The sequence below is a fragment of the Gekko japonicus genome, unplaced genomic scaffold, assembly GCF_001447785.1.
Source record: "Gekko japonicus isolate JY-2015 unplaced genomic scaffold, Gekko_japonicus_V1.1 scaffold716, whole genome shotgun sequence".
NCBI lineage: Eukaryota > Metazoa > Chordata > Lepidosauria > Squamata > Gekkonidae > Gekko > Gekko japonicus.
The window spans coordinates 141633-165126 of NW_015164687.1; the positions used below are offsets into that span (position 1 = coordinate 141633).

The 23494-nt window shown below is 42.5% G+C and overlaps 1 protein-coding gene across 2 annotated transcripts in view; it reads right to left on the reverse strand.

Annotated features, from left to right (window-relative positions):
- Positions 1-7578: 7578 nt before the first annotated feature.
- Positions 7579-23494, reverse strand: part of JAKMIP3 (Janus kinase and microtubule interacting protein 3) — a 67495-nt gene continuing 51579 nt past the window's right edge. For both annotated transcript variants that reach the window (XM_015409360.1, XM_015409359.1), the window contains 8 exons: positions 23082-23228; positions 22368-22499; positions 18823-18882; positions 17258-17386; positions 16726-16854; positions 13873-13956; positions 10245-10307; positions 7579-7707 (listed from right to left, as the gene is read on the reverse strand). In XM_015409360.1, coding sequence (XP_015264846.1) covers positions 7579-7707; positions 10245-10307; positions 13873-13956; positions 16726-16854; positions 17258-17386; positions 18823-18882; positions 22368-22499; positions 23082-23228 — 873 coding nt within the window. The remainder of the gene's footprint in view (positions 7708-10244; positions 10308-13872; positions 13957-16725; positions 16855-17257; positions 17387-18822; positions 18883-22367; positions 22500-23081; positions 23229-23494) is intronic.

The following is a 23494-nucleotide window of genomic DNA, read 5'->3' on the forward strand; positions in this document are numbered from 1 at the left end:
CCTCCTGTCTCCCACCGCAGCCTGCTGTGGCCCTGAAATTTTGTCTAGGAAAGGGGCTTCAGTAGGCCCTGGAACAGCTACTGTTGGGGACTGAAGTAGGTATCTGCAGTGGGAGGGGGGAGTTGGTGAAAATGTCCCTATCTTTTCCACTGGCCAAAGTGTCCTCCATCAATAGCAAATATGGTTAGGGTCTAATCCAGAGTCATGGTACTGAGTCATATTTTATTTCTCTGTGACAATCTTGAATCTCAGCAAGAAAGGCCCACTGCGATCACACACAATAAATAATCCACTTTCAATACACTTTCCAACTGGATTTTGCCAGTTCATACAGTAAAATCCAGTTGGAAAGTGCACTGAAAGTGCATTGAAAGTGGATTATTTAGTATGTGTGATCACAACCTTTAAAGTACATAAACAAATAACCTCTGTTCTGCAGTCAAAATTCTCATACAACCAACAGAGTTCTATGAGCAGACGGAGATGGGCAGGGCCCATGGATTATTTGTTTGTAACATGCATCTTCCACCCTAATCCTCTCCTATTCAAACAATCTCATAAATCATGAAATATCTATTTTATTTCTTTTGTGTGTGTGTCATTATTTTGTGTGTTTGTGTGTGTATATGTGCTTGTGAGCCTGGAAGTCTTGGTGACTTCTGGTGACCCCTAGTGGAACTAGGACATTTCAGAGAGGTGGCTTTGATATTAACTGCCTCTGTGTCCTGGCCCTGGTACTCCTTGGTGGCCACCCTTCCAAGTACTTGGCAGGGTCAGCCCTGCTTAGCTTCCAAGATTTCAAAATCTATTTTATTTCCGAAATAATCTTCACAGATACTATGATGCCAATGGACTTTCAGCTTAGCCAACCTGCCCTAGTCTCCCATGAAGCGTACCCATTCACCCCATGCTCATGGGTCTTTGATGAGAGACAACCACCAGTATATGGTATCCATAAACATATTACCTTATGTGCTTGATCCAGAGACTGCTTCCTGAAATCGAGTTCCTCGTCCAAATATCCCTTTTGTTTACTAAATAGTTCCTAAGGAAAGAATGAGTTTTAGTTGGTATCGGTTGTCTCATCACATAACTGTTATGATTGCTGTCTTCTATTGTTTGATGAATTTCCGCGTTACCTTTTCATTCTCCAAGTCTAGCATCTTCTGCTGTAGGGCCGATTCTGTCACTTCTATCTGCTGCAGCCACTGCACAAAGGGGATGGTGAAAGATCAGGTTCTGACATTTGACAAAACAGCAAGATTTCCCACTATCCTTTATTGCTGCCTTCATACAAAGACAGGGCATTTCAGTTAGATAAAAAGCACTCAGTTAGATACAAAGCTAGATTCGAGTCCAGTAGAGCCTTAGAGAACAACACGATTTCTTTGGGTATAAGCTTTTGTGAGTCAAAGCTCTCTTTCTTCAGACTCAAATCTAGCTGTTCTACCGCAGAACAACTACCCTCTGAAACTAACTCCAGTACGTTAGTATTACGTAAACCAGAAGACGTTTTCTAAGCCAGGCAGTCTTTTTCCTCTGACCATATACAGCATTCCTTGATCCAGCAAGGACAATTCGCCCTCTGGATTTGGGTCCTGCACATGTGAAAGGTTGCTGCATAAAGTGCTTCTGTGTTCAAAATAGTCCCCATTTAATAGCCACTGACACGTCTAAAGAACATCATCAAAACAAAGCAAGTTGTTCTTAGTTTACAAGTTACATTTATGCCGCTTAGTCTCCATGTGGATGTCAGTCCCCTTGCAACCCCATCACGTCATTGTTCCCATGTCAGTGCTGCACCTTCTGCATACTGGTAGTTGCTAGCAGAGATGGGCTTCACAGGAAGAACCACTCTATACCTTAGTTAAGACCAAACCATGGTTTGGTGCTACATGACTGAACCTGGAAGGAAAGGTTTATGTGTTCTTTCCTCCTGTACCAGCCTTCTTGAATGTGATCCCCCCCCCCCGCTCTTTCCTGATTTGTGACAAACCTTAATTTGCCACTGAATTGTACATTGTTTGAGTTGTAATCCACTTTGGAACTCAATCTGGGAAAAAAGCAGGATATAACCATAACAAATAAATACGAACTGACAAATCATGGTTTGTGCTTGCTTTGCAAATGAGAATTGCAAACCACGTCACATTGGATTTGAAGGACAAGCACTTTAAAAGGGAATTAGACAGATTCACCGAGGACCCTAAGTTGAATGAAAAGTCAGCTTTAATATGTTTTAAGTAATAAATAAATAAAAGGCCAGTCAATAGCTACTAGCTATGACGACAATAGGGAACCTCCACATTCAGAAGCAGTAAAGCTCTCAATACCAGTACTAGGAGGAAACATCAGAGGGAGACCTTGGTTCTATGCTCTGTTGGCTCTCCAGGACAAGTTGTTGGTTGCTGTGTGTAATGGTATGCTGGACTAGATGGCCTATTGAACTGATCCACCAGGGTCCCTTTTAAGTTCTTGTGCAAATCATAATTTGTTGATTTTTTTTATTTGAATGTAATAACAAACTATAGTATGTTCAGAACCAGGAAGTAACTGATTTACATAGCAAAGGGATGGGGGCTGGGGCTGGGGAGGATCCAAGGCACATCCCAACCTCATTCACACAGTGCCATTTTTTGTCATTACACGTGAAAGCTAACATATGGTGGCACTGTGAAGAAGACAACTTATGGAAACCATTATGCATGTGATAAAAGTGATATATACGGTAGACTATTGCATAGAGTCATTTTTGAAAGCTGATTTGAATGAGAGGACAAAGATTCAAGCACCATTTACACTGCCATTCTCCCACTAAAATAATAGGGTTATGCTAATGAGAATGGCTACTGAATTTCCCTCAAAGAAGGAAAAATCTGTGTCATTACCTTTTCTGCCAATGTCAGAACTGTCCTTGCTTGGATTACAATAACTTGCTCTTCATTTGTCAAGTTCTACAGCAAGAGCAGAATAAAATTATTATCAGACCAAATGACTTCATCTTTTTCCTGAGACTGTTCTTTCACTGAGTATTTTCTAAAATCACAAAACTAAATTAGTATTTTCCTGCATAATTTTGTTTGTTTTGTTTGTGGCCACAATCCAGTACAGAGTTAAGCCCATTGATTTCAATGAGGCTGAGCCTACTTAAGTCTGTTCTGGACTGTGCAAAGACAATTCTTTCTTTTTTTAAGGTGCACAAATATCTCCTTTCTCAAAATTTAGCAGTTGCAGTTTCCTCAATAAACACAAATGGAGACATGGGAGGGTATAAGATTCCCTCATGCTTTGCTCATGGATGCAGAAAACAATATACAAAGATATCAAAGCTAAAGTTATCTCAAATTTTTTGATAAAAGGTAAACATGTTGGTAATGTGAATGTGTGCATTGATTGGCAGAAAAATTAATACTACATATACAGCTATTTGTGTGCATGTGTGTGTGCCATCAAGCTGAGGCTGATTTATGGTGACCCCATACGGTTTTCAAGGCAAGAGACTAACAGAGGTGGTTTGCCATTGCCTTCTTCTGTGTAGCAACCCTGAGCTTCCTTGGTTGTCTACCATCCAAGTATTAACCAAGGCTGTTCCTGTTTATATTCTCAAATCTGATGAAAGTGGTCTAGCCTGGGCTATCCAGGTCAGGGCATTCATGTCTACAATTATTCTAATCCCCAGTTTTCTTCATTGTTGAGCTACACAGTAGTACTTTCTCCCTGTTACATAGTTTCCATTGATTATGCACCTTCTATGGTTATACCCATGGCCAGGAGACGGGTGTCTGGCTTTCTGGCCGGATGAACTGTGGTCTTTTCACTTGTTTTTGAGACCATGCATGAATAGGTCCAAGGAATCTTTAGCAACTTGCACTGGGAGGCTTCAAGCTCAATCCATCAAAAATGATTGACATCAACAGTACAACCAAGTTGCACACCATCGCTTTCCATGGTTTCTAGTTAAGACTACATTTCGTGAGTTTGTATCCATTATATATAAATGTCTGACTTGCTCTCAGTGTCTTCTTAATGATGTTTCTATATTATGATTTACTTCTGTGAAAAATGAATGCGTTTATTGCCCTATACGAACCCCTGCAGCTTCTATTTTTGCTCATTCTATTAGCACTTCAATTCACTCCACCAACATACAACCCCAAGCATTGAGGTTCTTTACCTACAATTTTCCATTCTGCATTTGGAAAATTCTCCATCATTGGCAAAAGGTTCCCACAGATACTATAAGAGACAAGGAGCCTCCAGTACTCTGTGTCTCTTTACTTCTTTCTTCTCATAACATCTAGGTAAATACAATGTATAACATGATGTCACCATACTAAGCACTGGTCTGTCTTTGTTGACAGTGCATGATATCAGATGGGGACCAAGCAAGGATGTAACATCACGTGTTGTGTTTATCTTGAAATTATGAAGAGGAAAGGGGAAAGATGTGGAAAAGCTGCTAGTTCTCTTCCGATGCCAGAGCTACAGTTTTCTACATTCTTCTTCTGGGGAAAGGATGTGAGGGACTACCCAAACTTACAAGCAACACTACCTAAACTTACAAGCAAAAGACAACAAATAACAAAGATGTGTTTAAAGTTACATTGATTTCAGTGTTAGAATGTTAATGTTTCAGTGTTAGAATGCTGACCACTGTTCCCTCTAATCTTCCGATGCCAGAGCTACAGTTTTCTACATTCTTCTTCTGGGGAAAGGATGTGAGGGACTACCCAAACTTACAAGCAACACTACCTAAACTTACAAGCAAAAGACAACAAATAACAAAGATGTGTTTAAAGTTACATTGATTTCAGTGTTAGAATGTTAATGTTTCAGTGTTAGAATGCTGACCACTGTTCCCTCTAAGCTGTGTACCTGAGCATGCACTCATTAACACAGGAAGCCCTGATCAGCAGCCGCCAGAGCCGCACAAGGAAAGTCTTGCACTGCCAACTGCCTATTTTATTTATTTATTTATTTCCTTTTATCTTTATCCTACCCTTCCCGCCGAAGGAAGATTACAGCAGTTATATTCTGATCAGGATGTGAACTGCTCCACTCAGTAAGGGGGCAAAAATTAGAGGGAACATCGAAGAAAATAGCAAAGGATATAAAAAAACTAGAAAGAAAACATGAGTGAGCATGCATTATGAAAAAGCAACTTTTAGCAAAGAACTGCTGTTGCAACATTAGGACAGCTGAACATGTCCTCTATGCTAGTGGCGTGCAAGCATTGGCCTAAAGCCTGGTACTCTCATTCTCAACATTCAAAGGAATAGTGAAAAATAACAGCCCACTAGAACATGCATGACATTGTTAGATGCCAAACTGACAAAAGTACAGAACGTATTAACAGAAACATGCACAATTTATTAAAGGAACATACACTTACGGCGTTATCCCCTAAAATGTCCAATTTTTTCATCAACTCTGCTACTAGTATATCCTAACAAGAGAGAAGTATACAGGGAATGGATATCAGAATAAGGCATGACATCATGTTCAGGGGAAATAATGTATACATGGAAGAATACTGGGAGTACTTACTGTCACACCTTCTGCCTCACAATACACCTGTAGGGGGCTCTTCCCCTCTGTAAAAGGAATGTGATGAAAATTGATAGCTGGCGATCTTCTCTCTCTCTCCTGAAATCAGAGCAAGTTTGCTTAAAGGCTATTGTTTAAGTGTCAGCATAATTAAAAAGAAGATCTCACAAAAGTATCACTCAAACATAAATGAAAATTATGTAGATAATTATGAAAATTATGTAGATAATTGTTTATGCATAAGGAATAGCATTGGCTGCAATGTAGTAGTTATGTAAAGCAAAAGATGTGGCTATCTGATTCTACTATCAGTAGAGCATTTGGTCAGAGAACTTTCCTAAGGCACAGATATTTTGTAGCCCTGAACACAGAGCAAAAATCAGATATTTGACAATTTCCAGTGAAAATGAGAAAACACACGCACACGTTTTAAGTACTCAAAAATACAAATGTTATAGGAAACTCCAGAATCCTGATATTTTTTGTTCTTGGTTCAAATTGTATGTATTCTGGGAGTTATCCAGCCCTTTCCTAATGCTTGCGGAAAAGCACCAGAGTTAGCACATACCCAAGAAATAGTCTTGGCTGATCTTTGGTACATTAAAGGGTGTGCAGCAACTAACTTGTGTGGAAAAAAGTTACCAATTATTTAATGTTGTGTTCAGAAAGTCACACTAAAAACCAGATAAATATGTAATAAATTCAAATCTGTATGCTTTGGACAGAAGGCAATGTGAAGTGTGAGTTCTTCTCTAAAGCTGTCCAAATGATATTTCTTTATAGTTTTCCCACTGGACCAGGTGACAGAATGCAACACTCTCATATTCTCAACACTTTGCAGTTAGTGTAATTCCAAGTTAGGAAGAGGCATTGGCCTCCATGCTCTGCTAGCAGGCATTCTGGAAGCTTCTGTTTGCCCATTTTGGGAAACAAGGATGCTGGATAAGATGGATCACTGGTCTGACCCAAAAGGGCTACTATTAAGTTCTTATATTACACGTGGCTGTTACTCGCTACCTGTGCTGATTCATTGTGCTACTTTTAATTATTGTCCATTCTGAAGATATATTTTGTTAGCCGCTTTCAAGGTTTATATTAGCTGGAAAGTCAAGTATATGTATTTTAATCAAATAAATCAAATAAACATGGTATGGGTGCTTATCTAAGCCAAAAGGCAGTGAAAAATATTTTAAATAAATAAGCATGACCATTGTCTTTTGTTAGAGTGGCTTGATGGCTCTTGGGAATCTTCTGCCAGCTCATGTTCATCTCACCTATCTTTTCCCTTGACCGATTTGCATATGTGCTCAGGAAATGAGAATGATAACAAGGCTTGGAAAGGTTTTTTCAGGATATAAGGCATTACAAAATGCCTCCAGTCAGTAAGTGGTTGAACCATTTCGTCGGACCATTAGTTGTGAGCTCGCATACAGTGCCCATTGCAGTGGTGTAATGCCACAACCACAAGCTTTGAGCTCACGTCACTGTATCATCCCATTTAAAATGAGTTAACGCTACTACATCCAGAACGTCAGTAAATGCAAAACAAAACAAAACACAGATGCAGAAAAGATGGTAAAATAGGAGGTACCACACAATGTTCAAAACTTTTCACACACTGATCAGCATAGTGCTCCCCACCTAATAAATGGTTAAAGTATGATTTCAACTGACATGCAGAAATAGGCTGCTGTTGCCTCACAAAAGAAGCCACTGTGGTCACATTGGTGTACAATGCTCTCTGCACCATGCATAGCTATCTGTATAAGAACATAAGAAGTGTCCTGCTGGGTCAGACCAGAGGTCCATCTAGTCTAGCATCCCACCTCAAACAGTGGCCAACCAATTCCTCTGGAGGCTGAGGCCTTTCCCTGATGTTGCCTCCTGGCCCTGGGATTCAGAGGTTTACTGCCTCTGAACATGGAGCTTCCCCATAGTCACCTTAGCTAGTAGCCACTAATAGAATCAGTAGCCAGTCATGGCTAGTAGCCACTTGCCAAGAATCATGGCAAGACAGAACATCTGTGTGACTCAGTTTGAAAACCTGCAGCATATACTTACTTCGAGTTCTAATATCCTAAATTCCAAGAGCTCATTTTGATCTTTCGCATCCTGAACATCATGTTTTAACCGAGCCTCTTCTATCTCCATTTGTTTTATCTAGAAAAGAAAAGAAAAGAAATCACCCCTTTCCATTGCTTCATACAACTTCCAATAGCTTCTCTCATTGAATGAGCTATAGTTGAAGAGCTGGTATAGTAGCTGCAAGGAAGCTGGGAACTCTCCAATAGAAATCATGCTTCAACCAAGAACTTAGTTACAAGGGGCCCTGTAGCACACATGGTTGGCCTCAATCTTTTGTTGGGGTGGTGCTACAATAATATCAACCTACCTTAGAAGTAAGGAATACTGAACATTATAAAGGCTTAATGTTATTATACCTTTCCTTTCCTTTAATTTGATTAAAGGTCCTTGACTAAAAGCCTTGAGCAGTCAAAAACCCTTCTGTTAAGTAGCATCATCTGGACACAACAGTAAACCAATGGAAAAATCTTGCCGCAGCAAGGGTAAGATTAGAGAATCTGTCAGATAAAAGGAGTAAAATTAGCTTGTGATGAGACAAAGATGAAAAATTATCTAGGTACTGTGTTAAAAACCTATTTCTAAGGCTAATATAAAGAGGACACTCCAACAAAATATGTATTAAAGAACCAATTTTCTCCTGAGAGCAATCACCAAGGCGGTCTGAGTAAGGAATCTTTCTTAATCTTCCCTTCGTAACTAGAGTTTGCTGCACATTCAATCAAGATAATAAGAAAGCTCTAAAATAATTTGGGATACTTAGATAAAAGCATAGGAAGGCAGCAATTTAGGTGGAGGAATAACACAAAATAAAGAAGAACAAACACTGCAGGCATGAGACCACGTGCTCAGGTAATCCCTTCCTTGATATTCTTCTTGATAAAAGCTTTTCTATTGACAAGGGAGTCTGGCAGAGCTGCCTGTTAGCTCCTTGTTATTATAATAAGCTTAAAAATTTCTTTCTGTGGAGTATCTCTCTCTCTGTGTTTGCTCTAGTTAAATTATGAATTATCTGGAAATTCCTTTTCTGTGTGTGTGTGTGTGTGTGTTTGCTCTTGTTAAATTATGAATTATCTGGAAATTCCTTTTCTTCTTCTGTGATTATTTGCACTTTTTTCTTATGGAATTCTGACACAGGATGGTGAGCAGAACCACAAAATGGTTGCTAAAGGACGTGGAGCCACTCACATAGGGTTGCCAGCTCTCACTGGCAGGGGGTGGGAGGGAGCTCTCCAGTAGTGGGGGGCAGGGTGATGTTGCTGCGTGTGATGTCCCCAACATGATGACATCACGTGGAAGTGACGTCATCATGCCAGGGATGTTGCACAGTGACACTCTGGTATTTGGGGCCAAACTCATCACATTGGGGATGTCACGCCGGGTCGTGGCTGTTGGGGGCAGGGCTTCCCCTTGCTAGCCAGCTGGCTTGTGGCAGTCAGGAGCCCGCAAAACTGGGGGGTCCTCCGCTTCCACCTGGGGGCTGGCAAGCAACCCTACAATCACAACATTTCAGGGAGTGAGGTGATGCATAACTCTAATAATAACTCCTCAACAATTCTGGTTGTTATAGACATGGTTTCCTGTTCTGAAAAACACAAAAGGCTCTACATCTGACAATAGCACTACAGATAAGATTAGAATTTCAACAGCCAATCCACATACAAAAGAACCTCCCTAGCTACCGGTACCGAGAAGGTCAGCGCAGGCGCAGTATATCCCAAGGGTGTGATGCACAGAGACCACGAAGAAGATCATCCATATACAAAAGAACCTCCTCAGGAAAGCTCCTCCATTAGGATGTTCATAGCCTGGGGAACGCCTACAAGATAATGACTCGGCTCTACCCCACCTTCTGGAGTAGATATAAACTACCTGCCCACCATTTTTCTTCTCACCTTTACACAGAGTACTCCATCTTTCTGTGTTATACCTCTGAGGATGCCAGTCACAGCTGCTGGCGAAACGTCAGGTTCTACAATGCCAAGACCACAGTCACACAACCTGGAAAATCTACAGCAACTAATTCTGACATAATTTCTATTTTACAGGATGCCTTTTAAAATTATCATATTGTTTAAAAAAAATTTTTTTGCACGCACACAGCTTACCTTCACTATTGCAGTAAAAATTCTTGTGCTGTGGTGGTAGCTGCTTCTGAAGGAACTTTTAAACATTTTTCATAGCCAATCACAACTTCAGTAGCCAATTAGAAGCCCTGCTGGGCAAAAGCCCCACCTGGTTCTCCTCACTTTCTAAAATCATTTAGTGGGTGCCAGGAAAGGTGTTGGTGGGTGCCCACAAGTACTGTTTTGGGGACCCCTGGTACAGACATTTTAAAAATGAGATACTTCGTCACCTTGACCTGGATAGCTCAGGCAAGTCTGATCTCATCAGTTCTCAGAAGCTAAGCAGGGCCGACCCTGTCAAGTAATTGGAGGAGAGACCTCCAAGGAATACCAGCACTTGAGACGCAGGGGCAGGTTATCAAGCCACCTCTCTGAAAAACATCCAAGCCCTCTGTAGGGGTCATCAGAAGTCACCATGACTTCCAGGCATGCAAGAACATACACACACGCATGCACACACAAATACCCACCCAACCAAAAAAGAGATACCTTGTCGACAAGTTCCTGGTTTCTTCTGTACAATGCCTGCTTTTCATCAATCCACTTCATGTCCTTGAAAAATAAAATACTGTTGTTACAGAGATAGCTGGTAGGAGGATCCATAGTTTAAAAATGACTAATGTTGACCGGGTGCCATACAAGGGACAAGAGTTCACACGGTAGAACTGGGAGTAGGGTTCCTTCTTCCTGACTATGCTGCAGCAATGCCCAGTGCTCAAAAGACAAAACACTTTAAAAACTCTACGAGGCTTGTCTCTTCAGCAGCAGAAACAGTTGCAATGAAATGAGATTGCAATGAAATGAGATTGCAATGAAAACAACTGCAATGAAATTTTTGAGAGGAGGTGTACATCACTTTGGAGTTTCTCTTCAGTTAGTGATATGTCCACCAAGCATAGATTTACTAAAGAGTAAATAGGGCTGAAATCAGAGGACAACACCAAAAATGAGGGACACAATCAAAGACAAGGAAGGCTCAGCAATGCTAAGAAATACAGGCTCATAGACCTGCCAAACTTGAAGAAGAATGGTTTTGGAGACTGGCATATCAAATGAAAGAGATTAAATATCGAGCTAGCCTCTCAATATACAACCCAAGCTAAGAGACATATTTTTGGACCCCCGAGGGGGATTTATTTTATTACATTTTTCTAAAAACTACAAATCTACAACGAAAATGAGGGAAGGGAACTACAATTAGGGATAAAGAAAAGAAAACCCACTACTATCTAAAATCCCAAGAGAGGAGATCCTCGAAATCTCTTAAGTACAAAGTCAGTTCTAAACTCGCAAACAATTTTTTGAACTTAGTCAGGTCTGCTATTACAACTTTTGAATCTTAAATTAACTGTTAAAAATAAAAACCCCAGAGCATCTCATTACAAGCAACCCTTTTCAAAGGCACAATACAGAGTCCTTCAGCCTTCATTTCTTCTTATCCTGTCTTCTTCGCAGTTTATAAGAACTTTTAAGAGCCGCTGCTCCCCTCTCTGACATAGAGTCCTCTCCAGAAGACCCCAAGTCCAGCTCGCCACTGGACTTACTGTCCTCTTTATCACCTTTCTCTTGCTCACCCATCTGGATTCTCAAAAAGTCCCGTGCTTTGGAAATAGAGTCAATCTTTTCCTTTTTATCTTGAAGTTTGAAGGTTACGCCATCTGGATACAGTCAGCTGATTACGTTTGTTTGAAGAAAAAGGATTAAATCTTTGTATTTCCTTCTCCTTTGTCTTATTTCAAATGGAATGTCTTTAAGGATCCTGATGGTGCTGTCCCCAATTTTCAAGGTTGTCCCTGTCGTCGCTCTCAGGATAGTATCCCACACATGTCTCTTTGAGAATCTCATTACTATTTCCCCAGGCAGATTATTCTTTTTTATATATACGGAATATGACCTATCGGCCACATCCATTTCGCTCATCAAGTACTCCGCCGTCAAATCTGTCACTGGGGCTAATGCTTCGCTCAGCATTTGCTTCAGATTCTCTCCTTTAGATTCTGGGACACCCTGGAATCGGAGAACCAAGTTTGCCTTCTCCATTTGCAGCTGTAAAAGTTGTTCTTCTTTGGAGACTTGCTTCTTTTCCAATTTTTGTACCTTTTTCTTCACCTTTTGAGTAGTGGCATCAATTTCTTTCACCTTCTCAGCTGTTTGCTCTGTAATTTTAAGGGTCTCATTCACTTGTGCTTGCTGGGTGGTGATACATTTAGTCATTGTAGACAACTGTTTCTTGACGTTAGTCATCTGTTCCAGCAGGGGGCGCAGAGATTCTGCTAACATTTTAGCCAGCTCGGTGGTTTCTTCCAGTTTTGGACTCTCCCCTTTTGCTTTTAAAAGTTTCTCCTTCTCCATCCTCTTCCCCGCCATCTTTTATCGATTGTTTACTTTCGCCGCAGTTTCTAAAGTCTCTGAATGTGCGCTCAAACACTCATACATGCCTTGGTAAGTTTTTCTCAACAGATTTCAACGCTTTCGCTTCCGCTCCCCCCGTTTTTTTGCTTAAAAGTTCATGCGCATGGGAGGAGCCCCTCCCCCCACTTGTTTCATTTCTCAGTCCGTGGGGTGGGGAGCTTTCTTTTTAAATTTTCAAAGACGCTTTATTCTGACTCACGTTCATATTGGTCTTCCGACCTCGCTTAGTCTCTAATTCGACCGCTTGATCCCCAGCTCTTGTCCCGGTCAGCATCACTAGGTTCCATACGGACACTCGCAGGAGGGACCATCGGGGCGAAGAGGCACCTCAATTCCCCAGCATCGCGCTGGTGAAGAGGCGACCTCTCAAAAGCCCCATGGCTAGAAGCCCTTCGCCGGGCCTCTTGGGGGGCAACGAGCCTGCGTACCCCCTCCCTCCCGCTCATGCGCAGCTCGCATCCCCGGGAGGTCCGGGAGATGCGACTGCTCAGCGTGCCGCCATCCACCGGAAGTCAGCTAAGAGACATTTAGAGGTAAATCATGAAAAGTAAGTTTGTTCAAGCTGAGCTCATCAGATTAAAACAGGAAACAACATATATTAATGATATGTTTGGACTGTGTGCAAATTCATCTAGATGGCTGATTTTAAGACTGATATTGATGTATTCAAATTCTTTAATCAATGCAAATGCATAAGCCTGCAGATCAGGAAACGCCCCCAGAGGTTGCTGCCATTGGCACAGTATTCACTTAGTATCACAAAGGTAGGACATCATGGCTCAAGATCCTTATCTTTAGTTCCCATTGTGCTTCCCTTGTTCTTACTATTAGATTAGCCTTACATATAACATCAATATTTATACCTTAGCCACATCTGCAGTAGAACCAAACTGGGTTTACTGGGTTTTATATCGAGCCATGATGTCTCCTTGAATCAGGTTAGGGCTGTAGTGGATCAACCTTTTCAATCAACATCACATTCTCCAATGTAAATTGTTTCCTGGAGTTGCTGTTGTCATATCAAGGAAATCTGGGGCATATCACAGCTCTAGAGGTAGAGGGAGGATTTTAATAGAAAATCGGAATGGGAGAAAAGGGCTAATCCCCCAGTGATGTGATTCACATCTAACTGCACACTAGGGTTGCCAGGTTGGAGGGACTTACAGGAGTGGGAGGGGGGCCCATGCTATGTTGCCGGCAATGTGGCAACGTCACTTCTGGCACATACCAGAGATGTGATGTTATCGCGTTGGGATGTCGCAGTGATGCTCTTGTGTTTGGCAAAAGCTCTATGGTAAAAATGGCTTCTACCATAAAGTTTTTGCCCAAATCTCAGAGCATCGCCAGGATGTCACCGACACGATGACATCCCTTCCAGTACACACTAGAAGTAATATTGCTATGTCATTGGTGTCATAGCCTGGGCCTCCCTCCCACTCGGCGGACAGGGCCCGGTGGTGAGGGATTTTCCACTCTCAGCAGGGGACTGACAACTCTACTGCCGCCCAAGTTTGCTATGGCTTTGAGCTAACACAATAAATCAAACTGAATGCTCCCCAAGATACTTTTAACTTTTAAACATCTTATAAGGAAATATAATCTTGTATACTATGGCCCTTCTAATGACGTTTTAATTTTTTTTTTTTATAAATTTATGGCAGTGAGGACTGCATATCTATGATGTTCTTGTCCTATAGTATATTACCTGTCCTTGCTCAGCAAGTGCTTTTTCTAGATCTTCTATTTGAGTTTGGGATCGGTGGATTTCTGCTTGAAGCTGCTCACGAGTCTGTAGGATGGGATTGAAGAAACATCAAACTTTCTCTGATAGCTATAACAAATACAGTACTGTGTTATTAATCTGAATGGCCTGACGGACATTGTAAGCATCTAAACATTCACAAGTTTGGATAACTGGAGTTGCTATTCATATGGGCCTGGCCACATTCATTCATTTGTCCATCCCTGCCAATGGCATCCAGTGCTGTGGAGTATTGGGGGAAGGGGCATAGTAACATTACTAAATGTTAGGGAATGGAGAGGGGAATTTTACACGAGAGTGCCATTTTTGGCAGCACCCCTGTGTTGATCATAGTTCTGTACTAGATATCTACGGGTTTCCCCCATCCCCCCCCCCCTCTCTCTCTCTCTCTATATATATATATATATTAATCTCTTCTAAATTTGAAACCAATTTTCTGGTAGTGAACTATAATTGTTTGCATATATTCTAATGTACTGTGAAGTATATTCTCCCATATCACTGAGTGAAAAACTGGTTCTCCCATATCAGGGATTATGGAATAGCATAGGAGAGAAACTGATTCTACCTATTTTATGATAACAAGTGTGCATTTATACAGCAGAGATCTTATAAGGTGACCTCAAGGAATGCTGACAAGGGTAGCAGAATTTCAAATCTTCAAGCTATTCTATTAGGAAAATGCATAATTTTTTTTAAAGGAAGAAAAGCTATAGTAATTTAGCTTGTGGCCATTTTATACTCAAAGATATTGCTAGGAGATTTCCATAGTAAGAGAATGTAATATTACAGTTTTCCTGTATCTCCACTTTAAGCAGATGAGGCATATGAAAATATAAGTGCACCAGATGTGGTACCTGCCCCCCCCCCAGTAATCTGCCACTTCAGTGCAAGAGTGGAAAATACAGCTGCTTTGACAGAGCATAAAGTTGAGCGCATCAGATTGCTCAGAAGGTGCATTATGAATGCAGAGCAGACACATTATGGAAAGGTCAAGAGGCATATTCAACTTCCTTCTCCCTTCAAAACTTCCCTTTCCCTAAAATATATCACTGACAATTGAAGTAAAAGTGGGGCAAAGAGGGGAGCAACTTGGTGTGGAAGAAATTCTCTACAAGCCATGAAAAGTCATTTAGCTTTGTTTCTGAGCTACAGCTCACTGCTATATATAATTAAAATTTGTTTGGCTTCCTTCTGAAATTTCATTTTTAAAAGATTCTCAGTTTGTATGCTGTGAGATGGCTGACGTCTTCATTATAGGTTCCCCCATGACACAGTAAAATCCAAAAAAGTGTGAGCCTGCAGTTCTATCTACTTTTTAAAAACCTTTGTTTAGTACCCAGAAGGGCTGCCAACTCTGTGTGGGAAATACCTGGAGATTTGGGGTGGGGGTGGGTAGAGCCTGTGGAGGGCAACGTTTGGGGAGGCACCTCAGCAAGATTTAATGCCATGGAGTCCACCTCCAAAGCAGCCATTTTCTCTAGGGGAACTGATCTCGGTCATCTGTCGATCAACTGAAATAGAGATATCCAGGTGGCACCTGGAGGTTGGGACCCCTAGTACCAGGATCTGGTTCAGCTGATTTTAGTTATGATCCCACTGAAAGAATGAAACCCCAAATTGTTACAACGGGTTAGCAACGACTTACTTTAGCTATACTGGGGGTCATTTATAGATGCTTATCCAGTAATAAATGACAACTTTTTAGTTTATAAATGTAAATCTTCTGCTGGTGTTTTCTTAATGGTGTGGGAACTGCCACAGGGCCTCTCTTTTCTGCACTGCTCTGCTGACTGCTCTGGTCAGAAATCTAAGATGAAACAAGAGGAAGTGACAGCTGGGCTCCTTACCACATAAACGTCACCCTCCCCAGGCATAAGCAGGGCCGCCACCAACCCTCCTAGGTTAGTCGGGAGTTTACTGGAATCTGCCTCATTCTCCTGAAAACTACTGAGAATGACCCAGGAAACTTTAAGTAAACCTGCCCCTGCTTCATGCCAACACTTCCCATTTCTCACTGCCTATTCTCTACCTCTTCCCTGGAACATCCAGGGCTCCTTACCTTCTCATTCATGGGGCTGAGGCAGGAAGGAGTATTTGCTTCTTTATTTACCTTTTCATTATAGCTCGCTTTTCTCCCTCATGGGCACCCAAAGTGTCGACATCCCATTGTTCTCCTTTCCTCTACCTTCTCCTCACAACAGCAACCTTGTAAGTTAGGCTGAGAGACTGTGACAGGCCTGCAAGCTTCGATGGCACAGCTAGGATTCAAAACCAGTTTTCCCAGGTCCTAATCTGACACTCTAACTGCTATGCCACACCAGCTCTCAAAGTAGGGAGGTGGCTCCTAGGGTTGAAAGGTGGCAGCAGTGGTGGTGGAGGAGGGAGGGAGGAAGGGAGGAAGGGTGACAGCATGGTGATGGTGATCCCCTGGAATACCTTCATTTAGAGTTGGCAGCCCAATTCCCAGTGCCCGTGTGTGAAAAGGAACTGGGCCCTAGACACCTCCCATGTAATTTTGGTCTGTTGATGTTATCAGAGCAGTGCATGAAGGCTACACTATAAAATGGCTCCCATGCTCCTGGAGCAACATCAGGAGGAGCCCTGTGATATGCCAACATATGTATATAGGTCCTTTGCTAGGGTAAACATAAGAGATCAGTTTAAAGAATGTTTTGGTATTTCACACCAACAAAGAACTGTGGAACTATAAAAAGTAACCTGTATGTGGTAAAATGGGAGAAGACATTACACAGATACAAGCCTTTATTGTCATGTAATATAAGCCATGTAGACCTTAACTTCTCGTTCTGCATCCAACGTTCCTCCAACCTGTTCTTGCAACAGAGCATACGCCCTCTGTAAGGCCTGATATTCCATGGTCAACTGCCGGAATCTCAGTTCTGTTTCTTCTTTTGCCATGCCCTACAGTATAGCAAAAAACACTTTACAGTGAACTGTATATTATAATCCATATTATCATGTTGTATATTATGATTATGCATATTACGATCTATCTGCCTCCATCTCCCTACCTATCTATCGCTGCTCATACAACAATAGCCTTTAGCCGAAAATAAAATAAAGTAACACATTTAGTATATTATTATGATCAATGGCATTCATAAACAACATTTAACAGTAGAAGAATTAATATTTTGGTAAATTTACACAAATCAGTTCTGCATTGTAATGTGGTTAACAATATGATTTTATGAAGCATCTGTTCCAGCACACCCAATGTATGTAGCTAAGAAAAAACCCATGAAGCACAATCTAAAATGCCCCCCAGACTGGTTCAAGATGGACCCTAACTGTCCCAAATTACCTCTTCCAAGTCATCATCAGGTGTGCAGGGCGTCTGATCTGTTCGGTCAGTTTGATATGAGATAGAAGAGCCATCGGATTCAAGGGAAGCTTCTTCATCATACCCAAAAAATGTCTCTACCACTGGCTTCTGACGAAATGAGAATGTGTAAGTGCAAGCAACAGAACGATGCAAATACCCTCCCCCAGCCTTTCTAGGCAGATCTCACTGTACCATCAAACTCTTACAACACTACTTAAAAATCCCACCTCCCGGGATACATACTAATACATAGGAAACTCTGCCAGATAAAAGATGTATGCAAACATTATTGATCCATCAGACAGAATCTATGGTGAATCCTGTTTCCTGATCATCAACACATTTCAGTTCTGGATCTGATGAAAAGGCCACTGGTCCACAAACAATTCTGCCATGATAAATCTGTTTTTGCTGCAGCAGATTAATACAGCTACACCCCTCACCCCAACATTTCATATGTGTTGGTAAACCAACTGAAGATGCAGCCATACTTAATGTAAACATCATAATAAACGAGAACCAACATCATCCTTCTACCATTGCTAAAAAGTAGCTTCCTCTGCATAACAAGAGTGTGCCTGTGGATGACTTGTGTGCTTTGGTTCTGCTTCTTTCAGTAGAACCTGTGAGCACTGAACTGTGAGCTCTAAAATTCACTGAAACCAGCTCCCCCTCACTGGTAGTCTTTAAGCAGTGGCTGGACATACACTTGTCAGGGATGCTCTAGGCCAGTGATGGCAAACCTTTTAGAGACCGAGTGCCCAAACTGTGACCTAAACCCCACTTATTTATTGCAAAGTGCCAACACGGCAATTTAACCTGAATACTGAGGTTTTACTTTAGAAAAAACAACTCATACATTAACTTAAGATGATCCAAACAAAGTAGGGAATGCAATCCCAAATGCTTTAATTTACTTAAAATTATTTGGCAGAGAATTCAACACTTTAATGATGGTCTGGGCCTGGCTGGGGCGATGGCACGTGTGCCCACAGAGAGGGCTCTGAGTGCCACCTCTGGCACCCGTGCCATAGGTTCGCCACCACTGAACTAGGCTGATCCTGCATTGAGCAAGGGGTTGGACTAGATGGCCTGTATGTATGACCCCTTCCCACTCTGTGATTCTATGATTCTAATCTGTGATTCCATGACACAGATTTTAGATGTTTTGTGTGATCTTCTTGAATGCTAACAATAGTGCTGTCCCCCCCAATAATCCTCTAGTTGTTAATATTATCCAATAATATCTTTACATAAGATATCAAGTGGCTACATTTAAAAAATGTTTGTCTATGAAGAGCAACTGGACATGATAGCTAAATTAAAAGATCCATGGTTAAGAGGAAGATCATTCTCAATGTCAGATGCTCAGGGTGAAGGACAGGGGAGGGTTGTTGTTCGATGGTGTTTCTGAGCTCTCTGGAAACATCTGGCTAAGTGCTGTTGGAAACAGGATGCTGGACTAGATGGAGCCTTGGTCTGGTCATAAAGGTCTCTCATGACATTCTTAAGTATGTCTTAAATAATTCAACTTATTCTCTCACCTTGGGAAATTTTGCAAATTTCTTCTTTTGTTTCCTGTACCTTAACAGCTTATCGCGTTCCTGCAAAAAGAAGTTATACATATTTGCTTGAGCTCTACAAAGGATGTAAAAATGGAACAAAAGAGATCAAAATACAGCAATTTATTGAAGTAATTATCTAGTAGTGTCAAAAATGTATTTTCAGGAAGAGCAAAATTGGAACTGAATTTAGCATTCTGGTTGTACAGATCGTCTGTCATGCAAATGATCACAGGTCATCATCAGTGCTAAAAAGATTATTTTGAAATTTTGTGTTATCTTTACTCTGAACCTCTTGCTTTGTGGGGAGGTGGGGAATGGGAATTCTGATGCCTGTGCCTATGATTAAAAGCCTTGTGCTAAAACTGCTCCCTGAATATTAAAAGAAACAGAAGGAAAAAACCTTCCCCATGGTGTAGATGCTAACTAGAATCACTTTGCTATTAATACATGGAATCATTACACATTACAGCTGTGCTATATGAACCCAGGGAGATGTAAATTAATTCAGACAACAAGAGACATCCAATATATTTGCTACTTACTAGTACGCTCTTTACATAGCCGGCAGTTTCTAGGGTCTGTTTTAAAAGAATGAAAACTACATGTTAGATGCAAGTACGCTTTGTTTTGTTGTCTCCTGCAGCATATCTTCTGCAATAGGTATTATGGCTTTTTTATTGTTGTGTTCTTCCAGTGGTTTGGATCCAATCTCCCCTGTCCTTGCATAAGCTTAAGGCACAACACCTGCACCAAAGAAGGTCCATGTTTTCCATGGATTTCTCTCTACAGCTGCAGTTTCCCCCCAGGATATACCAAACTTATCTCTCCTTATATATAAAAGCATTTTGGGGTGGCCAAGCTCAATGCGTGGCAAAATCAGTTGGCGGCCTGAACCACCACTCAGAAGGCGCTGCTGCCATTGGCTGGGTGTGTGGTGGGCTCAGCCCACAGAAGCCCCAGCCAGCCTCTCTCCCTCAGCCTACAGGGGACGCTGGATGGGATGTACCCTCCGGCAGGTGGAGGCAGTGAGGCATTCACGTCTTTACTCCCTATGTGCCCAATGGCGGCGGGGAGGCAGGAGGATGGCCTTGGTCAGCCTCGCCATGCCCTGCCGCCGCCCTCGGGATCCAGCCAGCCTGGACTGCGCTGCTCCCGCCTTCTTCCTCACCACACTCTGGACGCGGCCTCCTTTTGCCTCCCTCCCGTGCCCAGCCAATCAAGCGAGGCCGGCAGAGAACTGGGCCCCGGCCAGAGGGGGTGGGACGAGGGAGAGAAGATGGCAGCTCCTTGCCCTACCTTGCTCTCGCCTCCTCTCTGCCGGCGCCGACGTCACCTCTGCATGGCCCGCTGAGAGGATGGAAGGGAGGGAGGGGCGGTGGACAGCCAGGAGGGAGGAAAGTGCCCAGCACCAGTGCCACCTTTGCCCCAGGGATGCTGCACACTGGTTGGGGGCACCGCCGAGGGGAGTAGCCCAGTAGAACAGCCAGGTGGTGCTGAGAGCAGGGGAGAGAGTCTTGGCCGCAAGGAGAGAACCTCAAGAGAAAAGGCTCCACGGAATGAGGGGAAGGCCACGGTGGAGGCGCCCTGCAGCCCACTGGATGCGGCCAGCCAGGGAGCCACTGATGGCCCATGCAGTCGCCCCTTGACACCAGGGTCTCCAGAGGGGGCAGGAGACACTGGCCTGGGCCTCTGTGTGCTTGGAGATGGCCTGAGTAGGGAGTCGCCACCAGGGCGTCCCCTCGCCATGCCACCCCCCGGGGTCCGACGGGTAGAGAGTGGGGGGCCAGGGGGGGAGACCTCCCGCCTTTCTAGAGATCATTGCACTGTTGCTGCAACGGGCCTTGCTCCTAGTATATTTATATATTTATTTGGAAATATGATTTGCTGGCTCTCCACAGACCTGCTTGAGGCAGCTATCACTTAAAACAATAAAACAAAAACATGAGATCACAGCCATCAAAAACAAGCCTTTGAAAAACAAGAAGCCAGTGCATAAAAACAGTACAACTAGGCTTGGCAGCTTGCCTGATATGGGAAGGAAAAGGAAGGAGAGGGGGAAATGGCATTTTCCTTTTGCGAATATAGAAGGTGGCAGTTAATCAACTGCCTCCCATCGCTATATGGAGCACACAGGTCCCAAGGGTTGCCAGCTCCAGGCTGGAAAACCTTTGGAGCTTTAGGGTTGGAGCCTGGGGGTGGCAGGATTTGGGGAGGGGGAGGGACCTCAGCAGAGTATAATGCCATAGATTCCACTCTCCAAAGCAGCCATTTTCTCCATGGGAGCTGATCTCTACAGTCTGGGGATTGGTTGTAATTTCAGGTCAGCAACCTTACTTGTAAGGCAGACAGCAGAAGGAAAGCATAGCAGGTTTTATATATATTTTTAAACAAGATGGATTTTAATTTAAGGCAGTAGGGAAAGGAAAGAGTCAAAGGAAGCAAACTTGGCTAATATTACTTAAAGGCTGGATGGCAAGCAAGCCCTGTAAGCAAAGTCCCATTTGAAGCACTCCTGTTATTATTCATCTGATAACTCTACCCCTCCTCCCACTTCCCTTAACCTGCTTCCATTATTTCCCCCCTCCTCTATCCTTGGCTGCAGTCAGATGTGCAGTTCGATACACTGTTGCCCCACTTCTAATTGATCCAGGGTATTTTGTAACAGAGAATACTGATTACACTCAGCCTTTTTAGCACTCTTCAAAGTGCTTTTAACCATCCTTGATCAATCAGATGCAGCAGCCAGGAAGTGATGCCGTCAGCCATTGTTTTTAAAAAGTTTGTCCTTTGAGCATGCTCACAAGCACTGATAAGCCTGCTGGGATATGTAGTTCATGGGGCGATTGGCCATTTTTTTTAAAAAAAGTGTGTCCTCTGAGCATGCACACAAGTGCTGATGAGCCCGCTGGGATATGTAGTTCACTGACGTCCTCTCTCGCTATACTTTTCAATTAACCCCTTCCCCAAAGCACAGAAAAAAGCTGAAGTACAGAGGCGTCTTCCATTGAAAGTTTTTATAAAGAAAACAAAGTTTTGAACAGCCCCTGTGGAGGGGGAGAGAGAGAAAGAGATACAAATATGCAGTTATGCGCATATCAATAGCTAGTAAAAAATGGTGACTGGAAAACAAGAGACCACTCAGACCTGCCTGATGGCTTGGGTGCACAACAGAGTGATCAGACAACAGGAAATCCATTTTGGAACCAGCTCAGACCAACTGGAGCGGACTTTCACAGCTATCAAAGAAACACACAGTAAAGGGGGGGACGGGATGCAGACAACTGGGGCATGACAGACAGAAGTTGCTGTCTGATCATGCATTTTAAATCCATAAGGGAACAGCAATAGATCAAACTGCTGATGTGATCACAGCCCTTGTCTCTAACAACTTGTTGTGGGCTGTCTGCCTTCACTCACAAACCCAATTCAGTCACTGTTTTTCCTCCCAGAAATGAAGCAAGGCCCTTAGGCCTCAAAGATTGCTCTACATATTGCGGAAGATGAGTGAGAAAGATTTTCCTTACCTTTGAAAGTTCATCTATGAGGTTTTGCTGTTCCATAATTTGTAGCCTAAGAAAGTCAACTTCTCTATCATCTTGACTGTGATCAAGGTCATTCAAAGAGCTTGGCCTCCGTATTATCCTCACCCTTTGCCTCTAAAGTGAAGTAACAGGACAGATACCAAGAGACTGGTAACTCACTCCACATTTTTTATGAATAAACTCATTTTTAAAATTAGATTGACCAGCAGGATGCTGGAGGCTGAGTCACAGGGTGAAAGGATTAGATGCTAATGCCAGGATTCATATTATATTTGTCAGCATTTATGAATGCTACCCATGTGCTTCCTTGTCCATGTGTTTCTCAGTCCATACCATGTAGTGTAAACGAGAGGTAGGGTTGTCAAATCCAGTCTGGGAAAATCCTGTAGATTTGGGGATGGTGCCTGTGGATGGGGGAGTTTGGGGAGGGAGTTCACCTACAATCTATGATATACCATAGAGTACACCCTTTGAAGTTGCTATTTTCTCCAAGGAAACTCCTTCAACACTTCTAATTCTGGGAGAACTTCTGGCCTTTGCATTACATTGCACAATCAATCAGATGCAAGTCAGAATAAATCATCAGCACCCTTTTCAACAGAGATAATAGTAAGCTTCAAATGTCTTACTTTTTAAAAAGCCCTTGTAAATACTGAGTTGCATTCTTGTTTTACATACATTCATCTGGAAACTTACCATTTCTAAATTCTCCTGTGTAACAAATTTTAATTTATTCTCCATACGACGCAAGGCATGGGACAAATCCTCATTCTTCCTACTTAGGCGCCTGTTTTTGTCTAGCAGCGGTTTGTACTGACTTTCTGCTTCTCTTAGACGTTTCAGCTGAAAAAAGAACAACAAATTATTTGCACAGAAGTAGCTGTTCTGATTGCTCTCCAAAATCACATGCATTCAGGGGGCTATTGTTGGTGCTGGTGAGCAGAATCCATTGCTTATACAAGGGGCCATCAGCAGCCACGACTGTTACACCTTTTAAGCCCAACAAAATCACCAAATGTCTAAAAATTGGAAGGGTGCAGCTTTGCTTAGGATGGCACTGTTAGGGACTAGAACAAGACAATTTCCTCTTCTCCCTCCTCTCCCCACCC